This window comes from Amblyomma maculatum, chromosome 1, assembly GCF_055883805.1.
Source record: "Amblyomma maculatum isolate TAMU_Amacu chromosome 1, ASM5588380v1, whole genome shotgun sequence".
Classification (NCBI taxonomy): domain Eukaryota; kingdom Metazoa; phylum Arthropoda; class Arachnida; order Ixodida; family Ixodidae; genus Amblyomma; species Amblyomma maculatum.
Window position 1 is genome coordinate 53,131,529 of NC_139344.1, and position 19,519 is coordinate 53,151,047.

General features: G+C 44.6%; 1 protein-coding gene across 2 annotated transcripts in view; it reads right to left on the minus strand.

The window, feature by feature from the left end:
- LOC146202386 (nose resistant to fluoxetine protein 6-like) overlaps positions 1-19,519 on the minus strand; it is an 85,881-nt gene that overhangs the window by 17,747 nt on the left and 48,615 nt on the right. For both annotated transcript variants that reach the window (XM_084588141.1, XM_084588139.1), the window contains exons 7-9: positions 18,758-18,851; positions 13,936-14,022; positions 13,083-13,248 (exon numbers count right to left, since the gene is read on the minus strand). In XM_084588141.1, coding sequence (XP_084444267.1) covers positions 13,083-13,248; positions 13,936-14,022; positions 18,758-18,851 — 347 coding nt within the window. The remainder of the gene's footprint in view (positions 1-13,082; positions 13,249-13,935; positions 14,023-18,757; positions 18,852-19,519) is intronic.

A 19,519-nucleotide genomic window follows, 5' to 3' on the forward strand; every position in this document is an offset into this window, starting at 1 on the left:
GGCCTCGTCGCGGAACTGCCGAGTCTGGCGTAACGCGCGCCGCTCGCTTTCCTGTCTGCTTGCGTTTCCTGTCGTCGATGGCCTCACAGCGCTCGCTCTCGTTTCGTCCGAGCTGACCGACAACGCGCTGGCTATCGAGCCCAGCATCGGCCGACGTACCCGCCCCCTCTTTTCCTTTGCAGCCTCCGCTTTAATGCTTCCCAAGCAATCAATTGGATCTGCGACGGCCCAGAACGCTTCCGACAACTACCGACGCCCGCTCGTGTTTACCTAATCGAGGGACTGAGCTTGGAACGATCACTTGCACCATGGCTCACGAAGAGCGCGCCTTGCGTAGTGTTGCATGCAGTTAGGTTTGTTCTGTGAACATTGCCGCTACCTTTAAGCTGCTGCGCTGTTTACTCGGAGCACGGTGTAGGGATATATCTTGCACCGTGGCTCGGAGTAAGCTGGTAAATACCCATTTACAGCGAAGCGAACAACACAGTCGCTTGTTTAGCGCTCTCCAGTAGTGCTCTTAACTGAGGGGCAGGGAATTCCACATTTGACAGCGAATGATGGTTTCCGAGCTAAGCTTACGGTCATGTGCCTTTCCATGCACTCAAGCCATTCTGCCGCGAGTGCCGAGTGTGTCTGATGTCGCTTCACAGCCATGGCATGACGAAAATTGCATCAAGGCATGCTCATGCAGTGCACAGCGCTCGTCGAACAATCTATTTTGCTTGCGTACAATGTATACACATATAGAGTGCATACCCAAAAAACCTGGGATGACTTAGAAGTGTTCATACGGGCGCTCTTCTATTCATGTTGCATTTACTCTGTCCTCTCAAAGATACACAGCTGTGTTAGAGCTATTCCTTTTACTACCATTCTTGTACCACCTGTGCTATCGCTGTTCGTGGTTGCGCTTCTGGTTCCTTTTGACATCAGGTAAAAAAACGATTAAATCAATAGCTTGAGGACAGTGCAAAACAATGATATCGTAGTAGTTTATTCATTTGGTATATTGACACCTAGAGGAGCGAGCGAGTAAATTTCTGGCTTATTTGGGCCCTATAATATTTCGTCAGACAAACATTCAACACAGAAAATAAAAAAGAGAAATCGATATTGGAGAAAAAGAATTGGGATCCGGAGGAAGAAGTCAAAGCAATCCCTTTCCGACGATATGCACAGCTTGTTGTCCAGCCCGATGTGATAAAGGCGTGCAAACAAACATCGGTGCAATAGCCACTCACTTTCCCTCCTACTCTCTTTCACTCCCAAAATGCAAATGCTCCCTCCATAACGGTCGAACAAGAACACTCACGCCACTTTACCGTCGGTGAGTGAATGAAGCCTGCGATGAATAAATTTCACACACGCCAGCTACCGATCGGGTGTGCCTCGATCTGGAACCGAAGACCGTGCTCGTGAGGTATATATTTTATCCGCGTGCACCGTGATTTGCGTGGGCGGCGACGCACCCTTGACCAACTGCCTCGTATTTCCAGTCACTAAAGTTGAATACGCGGAAATCGAACACGCGTCGCCACCTCACCCGCCGCAGTGCGGGTACCACAGTTCTTTGACCAGTATTCTTACCTCCGCAAGGATGCGATCGAGAGAGCATATGTCTTACTTTTTTTTTCTCATCTTTTCGATCACGCATTTTTGTAAGCTACATGTGTGCTGTGTGTTTCGGATCGCATGATAAATGCTTACCGGTGGTGGGCCAAGATAATGCTGACTGAGCAATTCACGATTAAGCTTCATGTGTCTCTTTCTCTCTCTCTCTTCGATCTAGTCTGTGCCTTGTATGGCTGCCTTGGAGTTTCCTGACATGGTTATGGCACCTTGCATTTCTTGGTACAATGTCGGCACGAAGCGGGCAGTACAACTCACACACAATATTTTCTACAAAGAAAAAGTCGCGGGAAACCGAAAAGGTACTGCTGTGTTCAGCTTGTTATCGGAAAGACGTGAGCTTAGAGCAAAGAACGCCTTGATGTAAGACAAAGTGCCGTAAATTGTTGCCACGTCCGGCATCTTGTTTACAATGAGCCTTACATAAGCATGTCCAGTCCAGCGCTGGGTTGAGCAAAGTTATCCCAACTCTCGACGGCGCGTGTAGTAGACCAACTTGATACTAGCGAATAAAAGCGGCCGTGAAGCGCCATCGGAGGCGCGCCGGCGCGCGAGCAGTGAACGGCTTTATTCTCTTGTTCTACCCAGCAGACAACCATATTCCCAGGCGCGAAGGCAACAAAGTGCCGTTTGTAGAGGACGCTTGGCGAGCCAACCCCGTTCCCCGCTATCAGGCTGTCTGGAACCCACCCGACAGCTGCTCCGCCTGACCGCTGACAGCGTTCACATGACCCTAAAACGAAATTCGCCCGGACCGGCCACTTGACGCGAGTAACCGGTTCCTTATTATAATGAAATCGAGTTATGTACACGGCCGAAACGATCAGACTACTCCTTACCGGGGAGCAAGGAAGAATGGCTGGAGACTCTAGCGCATTTTATCTTCTGGAACCACGAAGCGGGAAGGATGCTGTGTACAGGAACCAGCTGCTGCGCGACGTTCCCATAGGAGTCGGCGTGACGCCGGAAGGAAAATGCATAACATCTAACATTTTCCTCAGCTGCCGGCGTTAGGAGCACGAAGAATAAGCGGTAAACGGACAGTGGCGTGAGCCCGCCGCGTAACGTTTTCTTCTTCTTTGATGCCTGGGTTGATAAACTAGCTAGAATTTCGACTGATATCGAGCTTTTCATCTCTAAGCGGTCCTGGCTATCGATAAATCAATCCGTCTTGTGCTTGCGTGGTATGTAGTGACGCCTTCCCCCGCTTTTACAATTTCATCTATTTATTCAGTTATTTATTTTAGTCCTCAACTGCCCCTATATAGGGGTATTACATGAGGGAAAACACAATACACAAAATAAACTGTTATTGGTTTGAACGTTGGTTGACAAAATATTTTCGACTGAGTTTTTAAGATGGACGGTGCTGGAGTGGAGTGCGGCGTCGGCAGGCAGGCTATTGCAGTCGACAGCAGTCTGGGCAAAGAAAGAGTGCAGGTGCGCAGTGGTACGTGCGCGAGGGGGTAAACGGCTTTGGGGGGGCTAGTGCGAAGAGAGACATGGGGAGCTGGTTTCAAATCTGCGAGAGATAAGTGATAAAATTTGTGGAAGAGGGTGAGTCAGAAGGTTTTGTGTCACAGCTCGAGGTCAGGAAGGTTAGCTCTTGATTGCATAGTAGTCACGCTAGAATGATATGAGTTAAGTGAGTGGAGGAATCTAACAGCGCGGTTTTGGGCAAATTCAAGTGCTCCAGTGAGATAAGAAATGTGAGGGTCCCGAACTGCGCATGCATATTCCAGCTTAGGACAAACCACAGTTATGTAGACGAGAGACTGAATAGACGAAGAGGCCAACGGCAAACTACGTGGTAAGCAAGGAAGGACACGATTAGCTTCGTTACTAATAGCTGCGGTATGGACGGACCAGGAAAGATCATGCGAGATGTTAATTCCTATAGCACTTATACATCATAGCGTCGGAGAAATAACGGAGCCGCAAAAGCACATAGACAGGTGTTGGGTAAGAACGTCGCCGGTGGAAGGAAATTTATTTTATTTTTTACATCCAAAGACATAAACCACTTTTTACGCCAAGATTCAATGTTTACAAGGTCAGTTAGAAGGATACGAAAATCGGCAATATTGTTAATAGGACGGTAAATAACACAATCATCGGAAATAAGCGAATGATAGCTGGATTGTTTGAAACGAGGTCGTTTATATAATTTAGAAATAGTAGGGAACCATGGACAGTGGCACACCTGAGAGTACGGGAGTCCTGGAAGAAGCAGTATGTTAGCATACACAAATTGCTGACGGTGAGTTAAGAAATCACAGATCCATTCATGTGCGGATGAAGGTTAACACTCGAAGGCTTTAAGAATACCCGTTTGTGAGGAACCTTGCCTGTAAGCTTTTTCGAAGTCTAAAAATTGAGCATCAATGGGAATGTTATTATCAAGGCTACAACTGAGTCATTAATAAATAATGCTAGCTGTGTCTCACAAGAGCGACCTTTACGAAATCCGTGTCGGTTGGGATGAAAGAACTTATTAGCTAATAGAAAGCTTACTGCATGTGAGTGAATAGAATGTTCTATTAGTTTAGAGCGAATGCAAGTAAGAGATATAGGCCAATAGTTACTAGGTGGCTGTGGAGGACCTTTTTTCGGGACTGGAATGACCTTGCCTACCTTCCAATCCTGTGGAGCCAAACCTGGTGAAAGGGACTGCTGGAAGACATGAGATAGGATAATACTTGATATTGTGCCTAGTGTTGAGTAATATTTTTGCGTTAATTCCATCCACACGAGCAAATGAAATAAGTTTCAGTGATTCAACAAGATTTATGATTCCGCGATGTTCAAATTGAAGGGTGATCGAAATGAGAAGAGGCTGGCAAGGTGTGGTATCATGTTCTCGAGTAAACACAGAGCAAGAAGTTGGATTTAGAACTCGGGTAGCATCATGGTGTGGGACAGAGGGTTCCGCCTTAGTCTAGCAAAGCCAGGTGCTTGGAATAAGAGGGTTTAATACATTTTTTACAATTTTTTAGAATTATTACGTAGCATCGAAGGCAGGGTGGATGAATAAAACAATCGCTTTCTTTCTTTTTTTGCCACGGAATCAAATGTTTTTTTCTGCATCGTAGTATTTATTCCAAGCTCTTGGTTACCGTTTTGCTTGACGGAATAATCGCTTCTTTCTTTTTGTACAGACAGTTTACGGTGTTGTCGAACCATGGGGACCTCACGTTCTCGGCTTCAGTGTTTGCGGGTACATGCTCATGGATAAGTTCTTACGTTTTATTCCTAACAAGTTTCCAGTTGGTGCCTTTGGAGCGCCGGTGAAAATCAATGAGGAACCAGTTGCAAAACCGAATGATTGCATCGTTATGGTTATCGTACATGGTTATTTTTTTTTTCTTAATTTTTCCGGCGTGTGGAACTTGGCACTGGTAGGTAGCATCAATCGTTACATGGTCGCTAAGCACTGAAAGTGCGAAACCGATAGGAAGTTATCTGAGTGTGACGTGCGAATGATGTCGAGGTGTCGAGACTGGGCATTGAGCCATCTGCAGTGTCCAGCGCTCGACGCTTTCACCTCCTCATCTCAGCTCGGGCATCACCGATGATCCTCCCAATTTCCCTGGCGGGTGAGTTTGGCCAAATTCACGGAGGCTCGCGCCCTTGTCAGAACTGTATTTAATGAGTGACAGAGGTTCAGTTGACGAGTTTTTCTTCACGTCTGACAAAATTACCCGTTCTTCCGTAAGATCTCCGTGTAAAATTTTCCTCCAATTGCCTGAACGCTGTCGCCTTTATAGCTTTACCTTTATCGTTGTCCTGCGGAGCGAACCTTGGTCGTATCAGTACCTATTCGCGCATATTTTGTTCAAAACGATCTCTAAACTATGGCGACGAATATGCGCCATATGCGCACCTGTGGGATCTTTATAGGCATATTTCCCATACCGCGCGTTTCATTATGTTATGCAATTTATTTACCTCATTACCTGACGGCTGAGCTTCTTCTCTTTGAGGCTTACATACGTAACCTCTCTCTCACGATGGAATGCACTGTCAGTTTGCAACATTTTGTTTTTCTTGTCAAGAATAATTGCTGAAAAATATAATTCACTCTTTCTTTCTTTGTGCGAGGTAACCCTGGCCGCCTTGAGAAATCAGTCACAGTTTAAAATTATAACAAAATACATCGGCGTTCTTTTAGCGTTTTTCCCGCGTGAAACGGTGGGCTAGAATAGCCGTAGAATATTTCATCGTGGCTTGCATTTTGGTCATATTTTAAAACCAAAGAAGCATGACAACATTTGCTCAGGCCTGTACTTATCACAATAGGGTGCTGACGTCTAGCGACATTAATGTTTGCAAAAAGCAAAAGGGGCGAGTTTTTTCATCGCTGAAATAAACATTGTCAAACCCAATTATTTGAATTTGTTATAGATTTCCATCTTACAATCCACAGCGCCTTGTTCACTGACGCAATTTTTATTGACTTTTCTAAAGCATTTTGATCGGGTAGCCCAAAGCGCCTCCTCAAAAAGGTACTACATAACTTGCAACTTGATCACAGTACTACAAAGTGAATAGAAGAATTTTTAGCAAGCAGGCAACAATCTGTATCTGCGAATAAATATCGGAATCTAAGCATGTTAAATCAGGTGTACCGCAACGATTCGTTTTATTCTGTTCTTAATTTATAAAAATGATATCGTGACAGACATTAGCTCCTCCATATGTCTTTTTGCCAACGACTGTGTTATTTATAGGGGAATAGCTGATCCTGAAGGTGTTGTTGCCTTGCAAACAGATCTAGATAGGCTAAGTAATTGGTGCAGTCTTTAGCAGGTGGAAATAAACACCGATAAAACCAAACCGGTGAATTTCTCGGGACTTCGCAAAACTCCAGTAAACCACTATATTATAAATAACTGTGTAATTGAGCACACATCAACTTTGAAATACTTAGGCGTTGTTCTTTCCCCGCACCTCAATTGGCATAGCCACATAGAATATATTACTGGCAAATATTTGAAAAAATTAGGCCTTCTCAAACGTCGTCTATCCTTAGCTAGCCCTGATACCAAGCTACAGGCCTACACATCTCTAATGCGAGCGTCTTAAGATTATTGTTCGGTAGTATGGCATCCCCATCAAGGTATATTATCTAGCTCCATAGAATCTGTGCAAAATAAGGCAGCCCGCTTTATTCTACGGTCGTGCTCCCCATACCAAAACGTCACTGCAATAAAACAATCCTTAAATCTTCCGGACCTTGATATAAGACGGAAATTCTTTCGCATATCGTTGTTCCACTCCCTCTACTACACAAATTCATCTTTCGCGCGCAGGCACATCAGAGCAGCACATCACATATCATCTCGTACCGGCGTATGCACCACTGGCAAGTAGCAGCGTGCGGCGGAGCTCCAGTAAGTGGTCGAAAAGTGTTAGAAGAAGGGTCTGCTGTTTCATACACACTTCCTTACTTAGTATTATTCTAGTTATGAAGTGTAGAATTTGTAGTATGTCTGGGTCTCTTTTTTGTCATTTGGGTACGCGGTTTAACTTTATCAGAGGACTTCGAGAGGTATTGTTTAAAAGAAAAAAAGAAATGTTTCAACTGTTGCAATGAGAATGCAAAATAATCCTCCTTTAGGGTACTCCTGAATATTCCCCTGAATATGAAAATGCTACTGAATATATTACAAATTATACATCACAAATTTATTATATTATCTACGTAAAAACACAAGGTGAACTGTGTAGTGCGAAGAGGCTGGTTATCACTGATGGCGGTATTTTGCCGACATCCCTCTCGCAGGATGAACGTTGCAAGGTCAATTATGTAACATAGTATAATTCCAACTTCGCGATGACGATCGATAACACGAATAACACGAGGAAATAATTGGAATTTCACGTGCCACGCCGTGGAACAATTGGTATAAAGCTTAACAAAGAGGTTTAGACGAGTTATGCTAAGGACGGCAAAGGAAATGTTCACGGCCATAACTGTTGCGTTCGCGTTCGGGTTGAAATTCGACAGTAGAGACGTGAAGTCCACATCTACTTTTTTACTAAATCAAGAATGCTTCCTCCGCTGATATTCTGACGGTTTTGATGATTGCTTTAACTTGAGGAATGCGCCTGCGCGTTGTTTTCTTCTTATCCGGAATGGATGAAAACATTAGATTGGACTGGTTAATAAACTGATCCACCTGAGGTGAGTTAGTTACTGTATACATTGATGTTGCCTGTGCCCAGCATAATACTAGTTCGGAAATATAGCGTAGTGCCCCAACTTGGCCCCACTTACAAGCTGTTCTCCAGAGTTTCTCTATGTGTCCACTTTGTCGGCTCTCGTTCATTTCAACTTTCTTGTGTTCGGTTTGGAACATGCCTTGCGAAATGTATTTGCCTCGTAATTTTTCTATACCCGAACGTGCAGTTAGCTTTGCGTGCGTGGGTCAGCTGCATTCACTGCAAATGTCTCGCGGAATCCGGTATCAGCAACATTGAGTGCTGGGGCGAACATGCCGGAGCACGTTGTAAGTAGGTTTCTCTTTCCCGTTCTCCCTACCTTCCTCCCTTTTTCCCTCCTTCTTCAGCGCGTAATTGGCTTTGGCGCCGGCCAGCTTTGTAAATCGGCGGTTTGAGTCGCTCGAAACGCACCAGCGCAAATTGGGTGCTCATGAAGCGACCTGCAAGCGCTACCTATAGACCATTTATGCTTCGCTCTGACGACAGCAGACTTCCACCACTCCCACATGCAATGCACCTCGATGCAAGGGGGTTGTTTAGGGTTAGAGGAAGGGACCGAATTAAGAGAACCTTACTGAAACACACAAGTCTGCAGGCGAAATTAGCCAGCCGTTCAATGCTACGCTTCGCAGCGCTGATCCCACTCTGTGAATTCTAGACATCGGTTAAATTCTTTTTTTCATTAAAGGGTTTCTCTCTCTCACTCCATTCTCAATGACAAACACCTGTCAACTTACATTCGGCTACTGCAGATCAGATAACTACAGATTTGCTAAAGGACGGGGGTGATATCGTGCTAGAAAAACTGGCCACCCTGTATACGCAGTGCCTGGTGTCATCGACGGTACCGAAACCATGGAAGAATGCAAACATTATCCTCATTCACAAGAAAGGGGACTCTAAGGACCTTAAAAATTACAGACCAATCAGCTTACTATCTGTTACGTATAAGGTATTTACTAAGGTAATCACTAATAGAATCAGGACAACCTTAGACTGCAATCAAGCAAAGGATCAAGCAGGGTTTCGGAAACGGTACTCTACTATCGATCATATCCATACCATCAACCAGGTGATAGAAAAATGCTCGGAATATAACCAGCCCTTATACATAGAATTCATTGACTACGAAAAAGCATTTGACTCAGTTGAAACCTCGGCGGTGATGCAGGCATTGCGAAATCAGGGGGTAGACGAGCCGTACGTGAAAGTGCTTGAAGATATATATGGTGGCTGCACAGCAACCATAGTTCTGCATAAAGCAAGTAACAAAATTCCCATAAAGAAAGGTGTTAGGCAAGGAGACACAATCTCCCCAGTACTATTCACAGCTTGTTTAGAGGAAGTATTCAGAGACTTGGAATGGGAGCAGTCAGGGATAAGGGTAGATGGAAAATACCTCAGTAATCTGAGATTTGCTGATGACATTGCCTTGCTGAGCAACTCGGGGGATGAACTGCAAATAATGATTGATGACCTAGACAGGAAAAGTAGAAAGGTGGGCTTGAAAATCAATATGCAGAAAACTAGGGTAATGTTCAACAGCCTCGGGAAGGAACAACAGTTTACATTAGGTAGCAAAATACTGGAAATAGTAGGCGAATATGTCTACTTAGGACAGGTAGTAACCGCAGATCCGGACCATGAAAAGGAAATAACAAGAAGAATAAGATTGGGATGGAGCGCATTTGGCAAGCACTCGCAGATTATGACTAGCAGCTTACCGGTATCGCTCAAGAGGAAAGTATACAACAGTTGCATCTTGCCTGTACTCACCTATGGGGCTGAAACATGGAGGCTAACCAAGAGAGTTCTACTTAAGTTGAGGACAACTCAGAGGGTCTTGGAACGAAAAATGGTAGGGGTAACATTAAGAGATAGAAAGCGTGCAGAGTGGGTCAGAGAAATAACTCAAGTTACCGACATTCTAGTAGAAATTAAGAAGAAGAAATGGACATGGGCAGGACATGTAGTGCGAAGAGAGGATAACCGATGGTCGCTGAGGGTAACAAATTGGATTCCAAGGGAAGGAAAGCGTAGCAGGGGGCGGCAGAAAGTTAGGTAGGCGGATGAGATTAAGAAGTTCGCAGGGGTCAAGTGGATGCAGCTAGCACAGGACCGGGTTAAGTGGAGAAATATGGGAGAGGCCTTCGCCCTGCAGTGGGTATATTTAGGCTGATGATGATGATGACTGCGGTAAGCGCCCAAGTAGCAGTCATGAAAGCGTCAGCGAGGACATCTAGCGTCCTCTCCATTAAAGTGCCACACGGGATGCTACAGGAAAGTCTTAGAAGTACAACCACATGGCGATTGGTCAAGGACCACTTAGCTTTAAAATATAACTGTTTGCTTCAGTGAATCACTGGCTTCGACGTTCGGCCGCTAATTTCAAACTCGCAGGTTCGATTACGGTCGCAGCGATCCAATTTTGATGGAAGCGAAATACAAAACCGTGCCCGTGTGCTGTGCAATGTCAGAACATTTAGAGAGAGTTGCAGGGGTTCTCAAATATTGTGATTTGACAGTCAGATGACTCAGACCACATTCGCTACAATTCTCGGTCTCTGCCACAACAAACTTTTTTTTTTTTTTATGCGTGCCGAAAAGAACTATTATTTAAGACAGTCAAAACAGCAAGCCAAAACTGAGACTGAGTCCGCAGTCAAGGTCAAAGACGATGACGCAGCGACGATGCGACAAGCAGCAAGAGAAAAACCGTCGTATGTGCGTTGAATGGATGAAGTAGTTACTGAAGACAATGACTCCTTTATGTATCCCTGACGGTATACCTTAATACCAGGCCGAAAATGTTATTAATGAAGCAATCAGTGGGCGCTAATGTGCGAACAGGGTTTTTGGCGTCATAAGTTGATGCAGACGTCGTCTGAACTGAGGCCACAGTAATGGTGAACTTTTGAAATCGATTTTCACAGAAATTAAATGTCGAACGGCTGCTTGAAATGATCAGGCGCAAGGGAAACATTTACATTTTAAGTTTCTGTATAATACTTTAACCTCGGAAAATGAACTGAGCTGCCATTTGGTCCCCCTATGCAGGCGGTGTAATTAAATTCGGAGCCGTCCACTACACAGCAACCAGGTCCAAGATTGGGATATGGCAGCAGCCTGCAATGGAGTCTGAGACGTCGAACCCCACTCGTCATCCGTCATCTAAGATATCGTTCGTCAAAATTAACCTATTATCACCACTATACCCTCCACTAAGGCGTCCCTCAGAGCCCATGCGTCGCTTCTGAATGTTAACACACAGCACAGCGCAGCAGTGCACTATGAGATATTTCTTCCGTGTCAGACAAGCGCATTTATGTAGCAGGCTACAGTCTCAATAAAATGTTCCCCGAATGCTGCAACATCACCTGCCACTACTAAGTGAACAACCTCTGCTAGCGTCCCTGTGTTGTGATAAAAATGCGTAATGGTACTTTTGCAGGCGCGTGGCATCTCCGTACATCTACATACCGAAGCGCACATCGCGCGAAACCAACAAGCACGTCCCAGTGGAGTTTTGTAATAGCTGCTTAGTGCACAATTGCATAAAATGGAACGCTAAATGGACCCGATGTGTCTAATGGCATGGGCCCGTGCAAACCGGATTTATTAAGCTATTTAAAATTATTATTTTTTTTTTACCTGCGCATTCCTCTCGGGCTGTGGGGAATGAAAATGGCTTAGACGAGGGATAAAGGTCCTTAATATGTACTGAAATTACATATAGAGGTGATCTTCAATCGATTTTAACGATGTAAAGCACCCATTATTGGCGCCATCAGAACAAGCGCAAAAAACTCAATCCTGAAGTTTTTTTCTGTTTTTTTTTTATATAGTACATAAAAGGATCACGCTGCGTTAGCGTTGTGAGATAAGTGCACACACGTCAAGCGCAGCTTCCTCCCCACGACCTCATTCAAGAAACACTCGGATAATCTCAAGCGATGCGTTTGAGCCAGCAGGGTGATTTGTGCCTTCAAGTCCAGCTTTTTTGGAAATTAGTTTTCATTCTGAGGCAACTTTGGCATATATTGTAGGATACGGCTACCGATATATTCGAGGGCATGGTCCAGTCTTTTGATGCCAGTTAAAATCTTTCTGTGTCCTTCGCTCGCATAGAGTAGTTAGGAGTGCCATAGAAATTACAGGATTGCACTTATCTTCCCTTAAGGGCTTAATGGCGAACTTCTCTTCTAGCTCTTGTCTTGCGTGTTTTTGTACTTGTGACAATTTCATTTCATTCCTTTTTTTTTTCTTTGGCTTCATCGTCGGCGACACCGACATCTCAGGACTTCTATCCTCGACATGCGCGAGAATGAAGGACTACCCGCGAGGGAAAACTACGCCGACGTCAGAACCTATTGAGACGTCATGAACGGAGAAATTATGTCAACGTCAGAACCTATTGCGACGTCTGGTCGACACATCTCGCGGAATCTCGTGTGCACATCTCGCTCAAGCGAGATTTTCACCATGGGCATAGACTATAAATGTTTTCGCTTTAGAAAAATGGCGAAGGCTTAGACGAGCCTTTCGAGGGGAGATCTGTAGATATATTGAGTTTCATAGCAAACTTTTAAGGCATGCGCAAAAAAATTGCGTTGAAGAATGCACTATCTAGAAGTTTTGCACTATCTAGAAGTCTGTCTAGAAGTCTAGAAGCCCCACGTTTTGTGCGTCGCTTGGCAGCACTATGGCTATGAATTTCTGCATCTGCTTCGACTTTACTTGAGCTATCAAGCACATAATATGTCAAAGATATGCTTCTATCTCGAGTACTTACGAATGAGCTATAGAGGTGTCATCATCATCATCATCAGCCTGATTATACCCACTGCAGGGCGAAGGCCTCTCCCATATTTCTCCACTTAACCCGGTTCTGTGCTAGCTGCCCCCACTTGACCCCTGCGAACTTCTTAATCTCATCCGCCCACCTAACTTTCTGCCTCCCCCTGCTACGCTTTCCTTCCCTTAGAATCCAGTTTGTTACCCTAAGCGACCATCGGTTATCCTCTCTTCGCACTACATGTCCTGCCCATGTCCATTTCTTCTTCTTAATTTCCACTAGAATGTCGGTAACTCGGTAATAGAGGTGTAGATTATCTCATTTAAGGCGGACAACAAAAGTTGGGCAACGCCAGAGACATATCGTACTGGTGTTCCTTTTGGCCGTACACTCTCTTTGGGGTGGCCCATTGGCGGGCGCGTGCGTCACTCACGGAGTCGAGGCTGTACTCCCAGTTGTTGACCAGGGCTGGTATCTTCCACCAGCGGGCCTCGCAGTTGCCGCGCAGGAGGGCGTAGTTGTCGCGCCAGATGGGCCCCGACGACACCAGGCCGAGCAGCGAGAACACCAGAAGCAGGCAGAAGGACGGCACGATGACCCTGTCTCCCCCCCCCGGTTGCATGAAGGACAGAGCCCCGCCAGAGAGCGTCATTTTCCAGCTTAATGGCCTCCAGACATCGCTACTCCGGATAGGAGTAAGTGGCATATGAGCGCGGAAAGCGACACCAATTCCCTGCTGCTTTTGGTGGACAATCACCACAGCGGTGAATTTTCTTCGACTAACTCAGATTATCTTGTCTTCACCAATAATGATGTGGTTTCATCAAATCAGGCCCAGTGGTAGCTGCCTTATTTACCCTGAATTTTTAAAGTCTATATAAGCCTTCATTTCAACGTAAAGAATTTGCAATCTCTACGCACTAACGTCACGGGCCGTTCATCGTTGGCTGTTCAACCAGGAGGTTGCGCACAACCTCCAAAAAGCTTGGGACGTGACAGACATCTGGAAGACAGAGCTGCGAACGATTACAATGATGGCATACTACGACTATCGGCGTTTTCGAGCGTTGACAATTTTCCAGCATGTCTTCCTGGCCAAGAACGTCTAAATCACTTAACAAACATCTAACTTTTGGAGAAACCAACACTCTTTCCGGTAATGCGCTAAAATAAAGAACCATAGAAATAGTCATCCAGCTGAACGGTTAACACTGTATGAAAGCTCACTGATGCAAAAACAGGGCAGGACATCGAAGGTTAACGAGATGGTTGCTACGCCGACTCACCGCACGTATCGTCGGATGAGTAGGATAGGCAGCCACTTGCTAAGGTTTCGGCGCTGCTTGAACACGCTGTAGCCGAACAGGAACCCACTGGAAAATGCAGTCATAGGCGCTTGTCAATACGCGAGAACGCGGCACTCTTAAACAGAAAAAATTTCTGGTTGCAGCAATTTCTAATCTGCTGTTTTGTTTTTATTTGTCTGTGATTTTACTATTTGTTTTCTGTTTAGAATTAAGAAAAAATTTTGTAAATGAACAGAAATTATCTGTTACACTACGCTTTCTGTTTCTCTTTAATCTTTTTGCATTTCACAGATTTTTATTTTCTGTTACAGCTAACAGAATGATGCATACACATTTTTTTTAATTCTGTTATTTCGCAAGTTTTTCTGCCTCTAAAAACCATAAAATTGTGTATAACTTCGCTTTCTGTCAGTGAAGACCATCTTTAAGGCGGAAGTTTTACTAATCTCATCACACGAACATTTGTTTGTCGTCGCCGGTAGTACTCGATGGCACCCATAAAGTTGGCAGTGCAATAGCCGTTGCTTCGCCACCGAAACGGTGATTGATCGACTCACGGCATGCAGAACTGATACCACTGCAGCAGGGAGGCATTCTTCCTTCTCGTGTTCGCCACTATGTGCACATGGTCACTAATAACGGACCTCAATGTGGTGCGGCTAGTTATCTTCTTTCGTATCAAAATTGTTACGCAGTCATTCTTCAGACACCGCCTTCTTGGTTGTCACAGGATTTCGCTTCAAATTTACCATGCGTCTACTATTCAAGTAAGCATCAGTTCGCGATAGAAAATCAAGCAGACGACATATGCACCTCCAATTATTTTCTTTCCAAACCAGGTTTCGGCTGAAGAACAGAATTTTTTTTTTTTCGCTGAACGTATTTCGGTATAAATGGCGTATTGCAGATATTTTCTGTACGGGAACACATATTAGAGACATTTAGCTTGCCGGAGTCGTACTGACGTAGACGTATACCGGTTTTCAAGCGTAGATCTTTGTCTATGGCAAAGCGTCTAAAGGGACACTGAGGGCATACTGAAGTCGGGCTGTAAACCGATGGATTACCACATTCTAAAAACAAATATGTGTTTTTCTTAAATACAAGGCCCGTTATAACCTAGCCAAACAATAAAGTGCGGGGATTTTGAGTTTCGAAATCCTGCACTTTATTGCAATTTCGAGAGTGTACTGCTGTGCGGCAACACACTATTATAGTCTCCAATCCAACAGGTTTGGTTTGGTTTATGGGGTTTAACGCCTCAAAGCAACTCAGGGCATTAGAGACGCCGTAGTGGAGGACTCCAGAAATCTCGACCACCTGGGGTTCTTTAATGTGCACTGACATCGCACACGAGCGCCTTGCTGTTGGCTTCCATTGAAAGCGGTCGCGATTCGATCTCGCATCTTTGGGCACTGCAGTTGAGCGCTCTATACTCCGTTTCATACATCAAGTGCAACACTGCCAAAGCTAGAGGTCTTGTTTGCGCTCCCCGCATCCACGATGAAAAATAGTGCCTGCTCTTGACGAGAGGAAATAATAGTTGCTTTGTCTGCAAGCTTAATAAATTTCACATTTGCCATCAACTCCTTAAAAGGACTTTTTTTAGGGACAAAGGATCGGATTCGGTGAATTTGTATGTTTTGTTTGTCGTTTTTTTTTCGTGTCGCATTTTCGCTGCTCCGCAGCCCTGCCAGTTGTGCCCTCCGCGACCTCGACTGCCTCTTCGGAGCGGATTTTTTTCTATAAGATCCACACTGCGAAGATGTCCCGGCATGCGAAGCAAGTTATTGCAAACGTGTATGCTCGGAATAGAGCCCGTTTCCGCAGAGACCACTCGGCCACAAAACGAGCGCGTAGTGATACGCCTCCCTTTTTTTTTTTTTCTTGCGGACTACTTACGTAGCTTTCGCTGCGTTGCACCTGACGTATGAAAGGGAGTATAACCACTGCACCGGCGCGGCGGGGCACAACCAGTTTATAATCTAAACCACCATTCACCTCTAAACGGTGATCACTGAATCCTTTGCGGAGAAGGCGCCACAATTTTGAACCAAGCATCGGGAATTTTTTCAGGTGCAGTGTTCTTAGTAATAAACATGGGAACTCTTCTACTATACATCGAGAGAGGAAAACTTTCCACCATATTTACTTATTATACCTTGCCAATAGCGTGGTTCAGGAAGTTAACGAACTCAAATGCCTTGGAGCAACCCTTTCGAATAACATGTAGTAGTGAATTTGCATTAACATATTCGTGCCTTTGCTTTTCAGCAGTTATATCTTTAAAAAAAAAAGAAAAAAATGGGTTAAGAATGTTACCGTTAGTACGAAAAGTTTAGCATGTAATGCGTAGGTGAAATTGATGTTGGAATATGCGTGAGCGCTGTGGAACGCTTACACGAAAAGCACGCGGAAAAACTGTAATGCATTTAAATATAGCTCTAGGGTTTATATGGGGAATATAAAATACTGCACTCTGCCTTGCTTAATCCATCCTCCCCAACCCTCCTTCAGAAAAAACAAACATATTCCGGCCCTGCAGTTACGCAGGAAAAATAAGTCTATTTTTACTCCTTCCTAATGCATGTATTACTAGAAAGATCCATCCGAACTTTTCGAATTGCGTTCAGCTATCCACTACAAGGAAAGAAAATAAGCATACTTAGCAATGCGCACTGGCTCCGATTTTCGCAAAAAGAGACACCTATAGCAAACAGTGAAAGAATGTAATGAGTTGCTACCAGTTGTTTGAGTCCAGCAACTTCTTAAAGCGACTGGGTGCCTTCTTCTGTATTTTTTTTTTTTCAGGAGAGTTAAGTATGGTTAAATAAATATTTAGCGGAAAATACACAGAAGCGAATTTCGCTAAGAACAAATTGAGCTCTGCTCAGTGTCCATGCTTTTTATCTCCTAGAAGGTACGCTGTGTATAGCGATTCCGTGAAGGAAGTATAAAACTTATACCCGTTTTGAACTGCATTTTATGCTAAAGTAATTGAGCTAGTTCCGAGCCTAAATACTTGAGGTGGTGTTTAAAACTAACGTAGGCAATCAACAGCAAGGAACTTCAATACGTTCGTCAAGTCGACCGCTATGGAAGTTCAGTGAGAAGTCTTTCTCACTCTTCTGCTGAAGAGCTACGCTTCCCGCGTACTCTGGCAATCATATATGTTTACAGGAAATTAATTTGCTCGCAGATTTTATCCATCACATGCAACCCATCGGGACTGAGCCCTCTAACGTTAAGCATTATAAAAATGCTGGAAAATAAGGCTTACACTGGCTCTCTTTGCTGCTAATTATAAGAAAAACAGCAGCGATATTGAAACCATTAAGGTACATGTTTCAGGAAATTCAATGCAAGAGAACAGTTCTTTGGAATCGCGCAGGTAAAAGCACAGTAAAAGCTATTTAAAAGACAAATATTGTCGGAAACTAACAGATTTTTTCTTCCAAAAGTGAAAGTCGGATGTAGCAAACATGACGCGCCTATGAGATGAATTTGGCATAGAAATACTACCACATTTATGGCCAGGTATATAGTTTGCGATGTGGCCAGTATAAGTACCCCCTGATGTGTTACCAGCTATTGTGCAATTATGCAACTAGCCACGTAAGTGTGTAAACTAATACATTGCTTAATTGCACTGTTTCACCAGAACAGCCAGTATGGTACCTGTATAATGAGAACACGTGAACAAATTGGCGCGAGGTCCCGATCCCGATGTTTACGGTGCACCGGCATGTTATCACGGTCGCACACATTTACCAAAAACGCCATGCAAGTAATCAAAATTTACGAAGCCACTACATCTAAAATTTGAATGGCGCGCCTTTTGCACATAAAATCATTCTTTAACACACCTGTTTCGAACAACATAAAACTTTGTCCCTATAAAAACACCACTATGATTGCGCATATGACCGCCTTCAGAAGCGCGGCGTTGTTGGGCGTCACGGCTGTGACAAAAGGTAGTGTGAAATGTCTGTCATCCGCGGGGATGTCATCATACCATAATGCCTGAGTTGCGCTATTTTGCTTATCGGACGCTACATCGGAAAGCCATTTATCTTGGTTGTTGCAAAATTTCGCTCGCTGGCGTCTTCACAAAGAGCGGCTAATCGAAAATGAGTTGTTTGATGTGCTTTACAAAGCCCCTACAAAAAGCACTTAGCAAGTAACAATTGGCGCTGCTGAAGGAGCGAAAGGAAGAGAAAACTCGTCAGCCCTCAAGTTTTGTGATGGCAGCACAAAGCGGAAAGGTCTATAGTCTACCCCCCCGGCTGCCTGATTTCACGCGAGACACAAAAATGACGCTAAAAGCCATTGCCCAAGGACTTCGACGATGGCGATGATTATATCTGATCGGTTGATTCGTACGGCGCAAGACCAGCTTTGGCCGTGGAGCGTCAGCGCTCAAGGCGTTCTTCGTCTACACATTGCGAAGTCAAAGACCAATTTTCCAGGCAGTTCACTCTAGACAAGCCGAGCGACAGCCCAGGGTAAAGCGTCTGCCCACTGGAATCTATCAACTTCAAATGTAATGGTTACAGAAATAAAGCAATCGTGCCAGTCACTTATTATTATTGTAGGGATACCGGTGTTATTTTCGTTACTGCACCCTTCTCTCACTAGTTCACTGATAGGCAACAAATTTAAGTGCGCATGTATACCATCCCAGAAGCACGTCCACCCTCCTACTTTCTTTATTTTCTTCTCTTTTGTTTTTGGAGGGGGGGGGGGGCTGCGAGATTATAATGTGAAACTCTGCTTGCTGCAAGTGTGGGCATGAACATACCTGAGGCAGAAAAAGGTGTCGGCCGCCGGGTAAGCATTGGCTATGAACATGAACGGAGTGTGCTTGACGAAGTCAAACATGTTGAAGATCCGTCCTGCAAAAACGAAGGCCACCACGACATTAGGTTCTGTCAAGTTCATGCTGAGGTGTTTCACATCGTCATCGTCTGGATGGTCGGTGGACTTGCGAACTACTTATATTCCGTAATTGTGGATTCATTGGACGTCGAACACACTAACAATAGCCGCGTTAAGACGGCTGTCATATGTCTTGTGTGCTTGGCAAAACACCAAACACGCCACAGGGTACATGCATAGGGAATAGCCAACCAGACCTGAGCCCAGTTGAACCCCCTGCTCCATTTTACTTTGCTTTGGCCAGTATGTCTTGGTTATTATGCATGCACGGGTGCAAAATTCAGGTCGACGCGATATTATGCATGCGGCATAGCTTGAGGCAGTTGTTTTGAACGCTAAATGAAAATTGAGAGGAATCGAACAGTCCCTCTTTATTATTTTTTCGCACATGGCGCATTTGTATGGTGTCAGTTCAGGCGGCCGTATTCTCTGCATTTCTTTTTCCAGGGGGGGGGGGGGGGAGAGAGAAGGGGGGGGGAGGCGTTATATGAAGGATCTTCGCATCGAATAGAGTCATTTCACGCTGTGTTTGATTATTCATAGAGCACACCGTTATTGCTGTACTTGGCTTCAACGCATGTAGACATTTTTGAATGACACTCCATGCGGATAGTTTTTTCCTGAT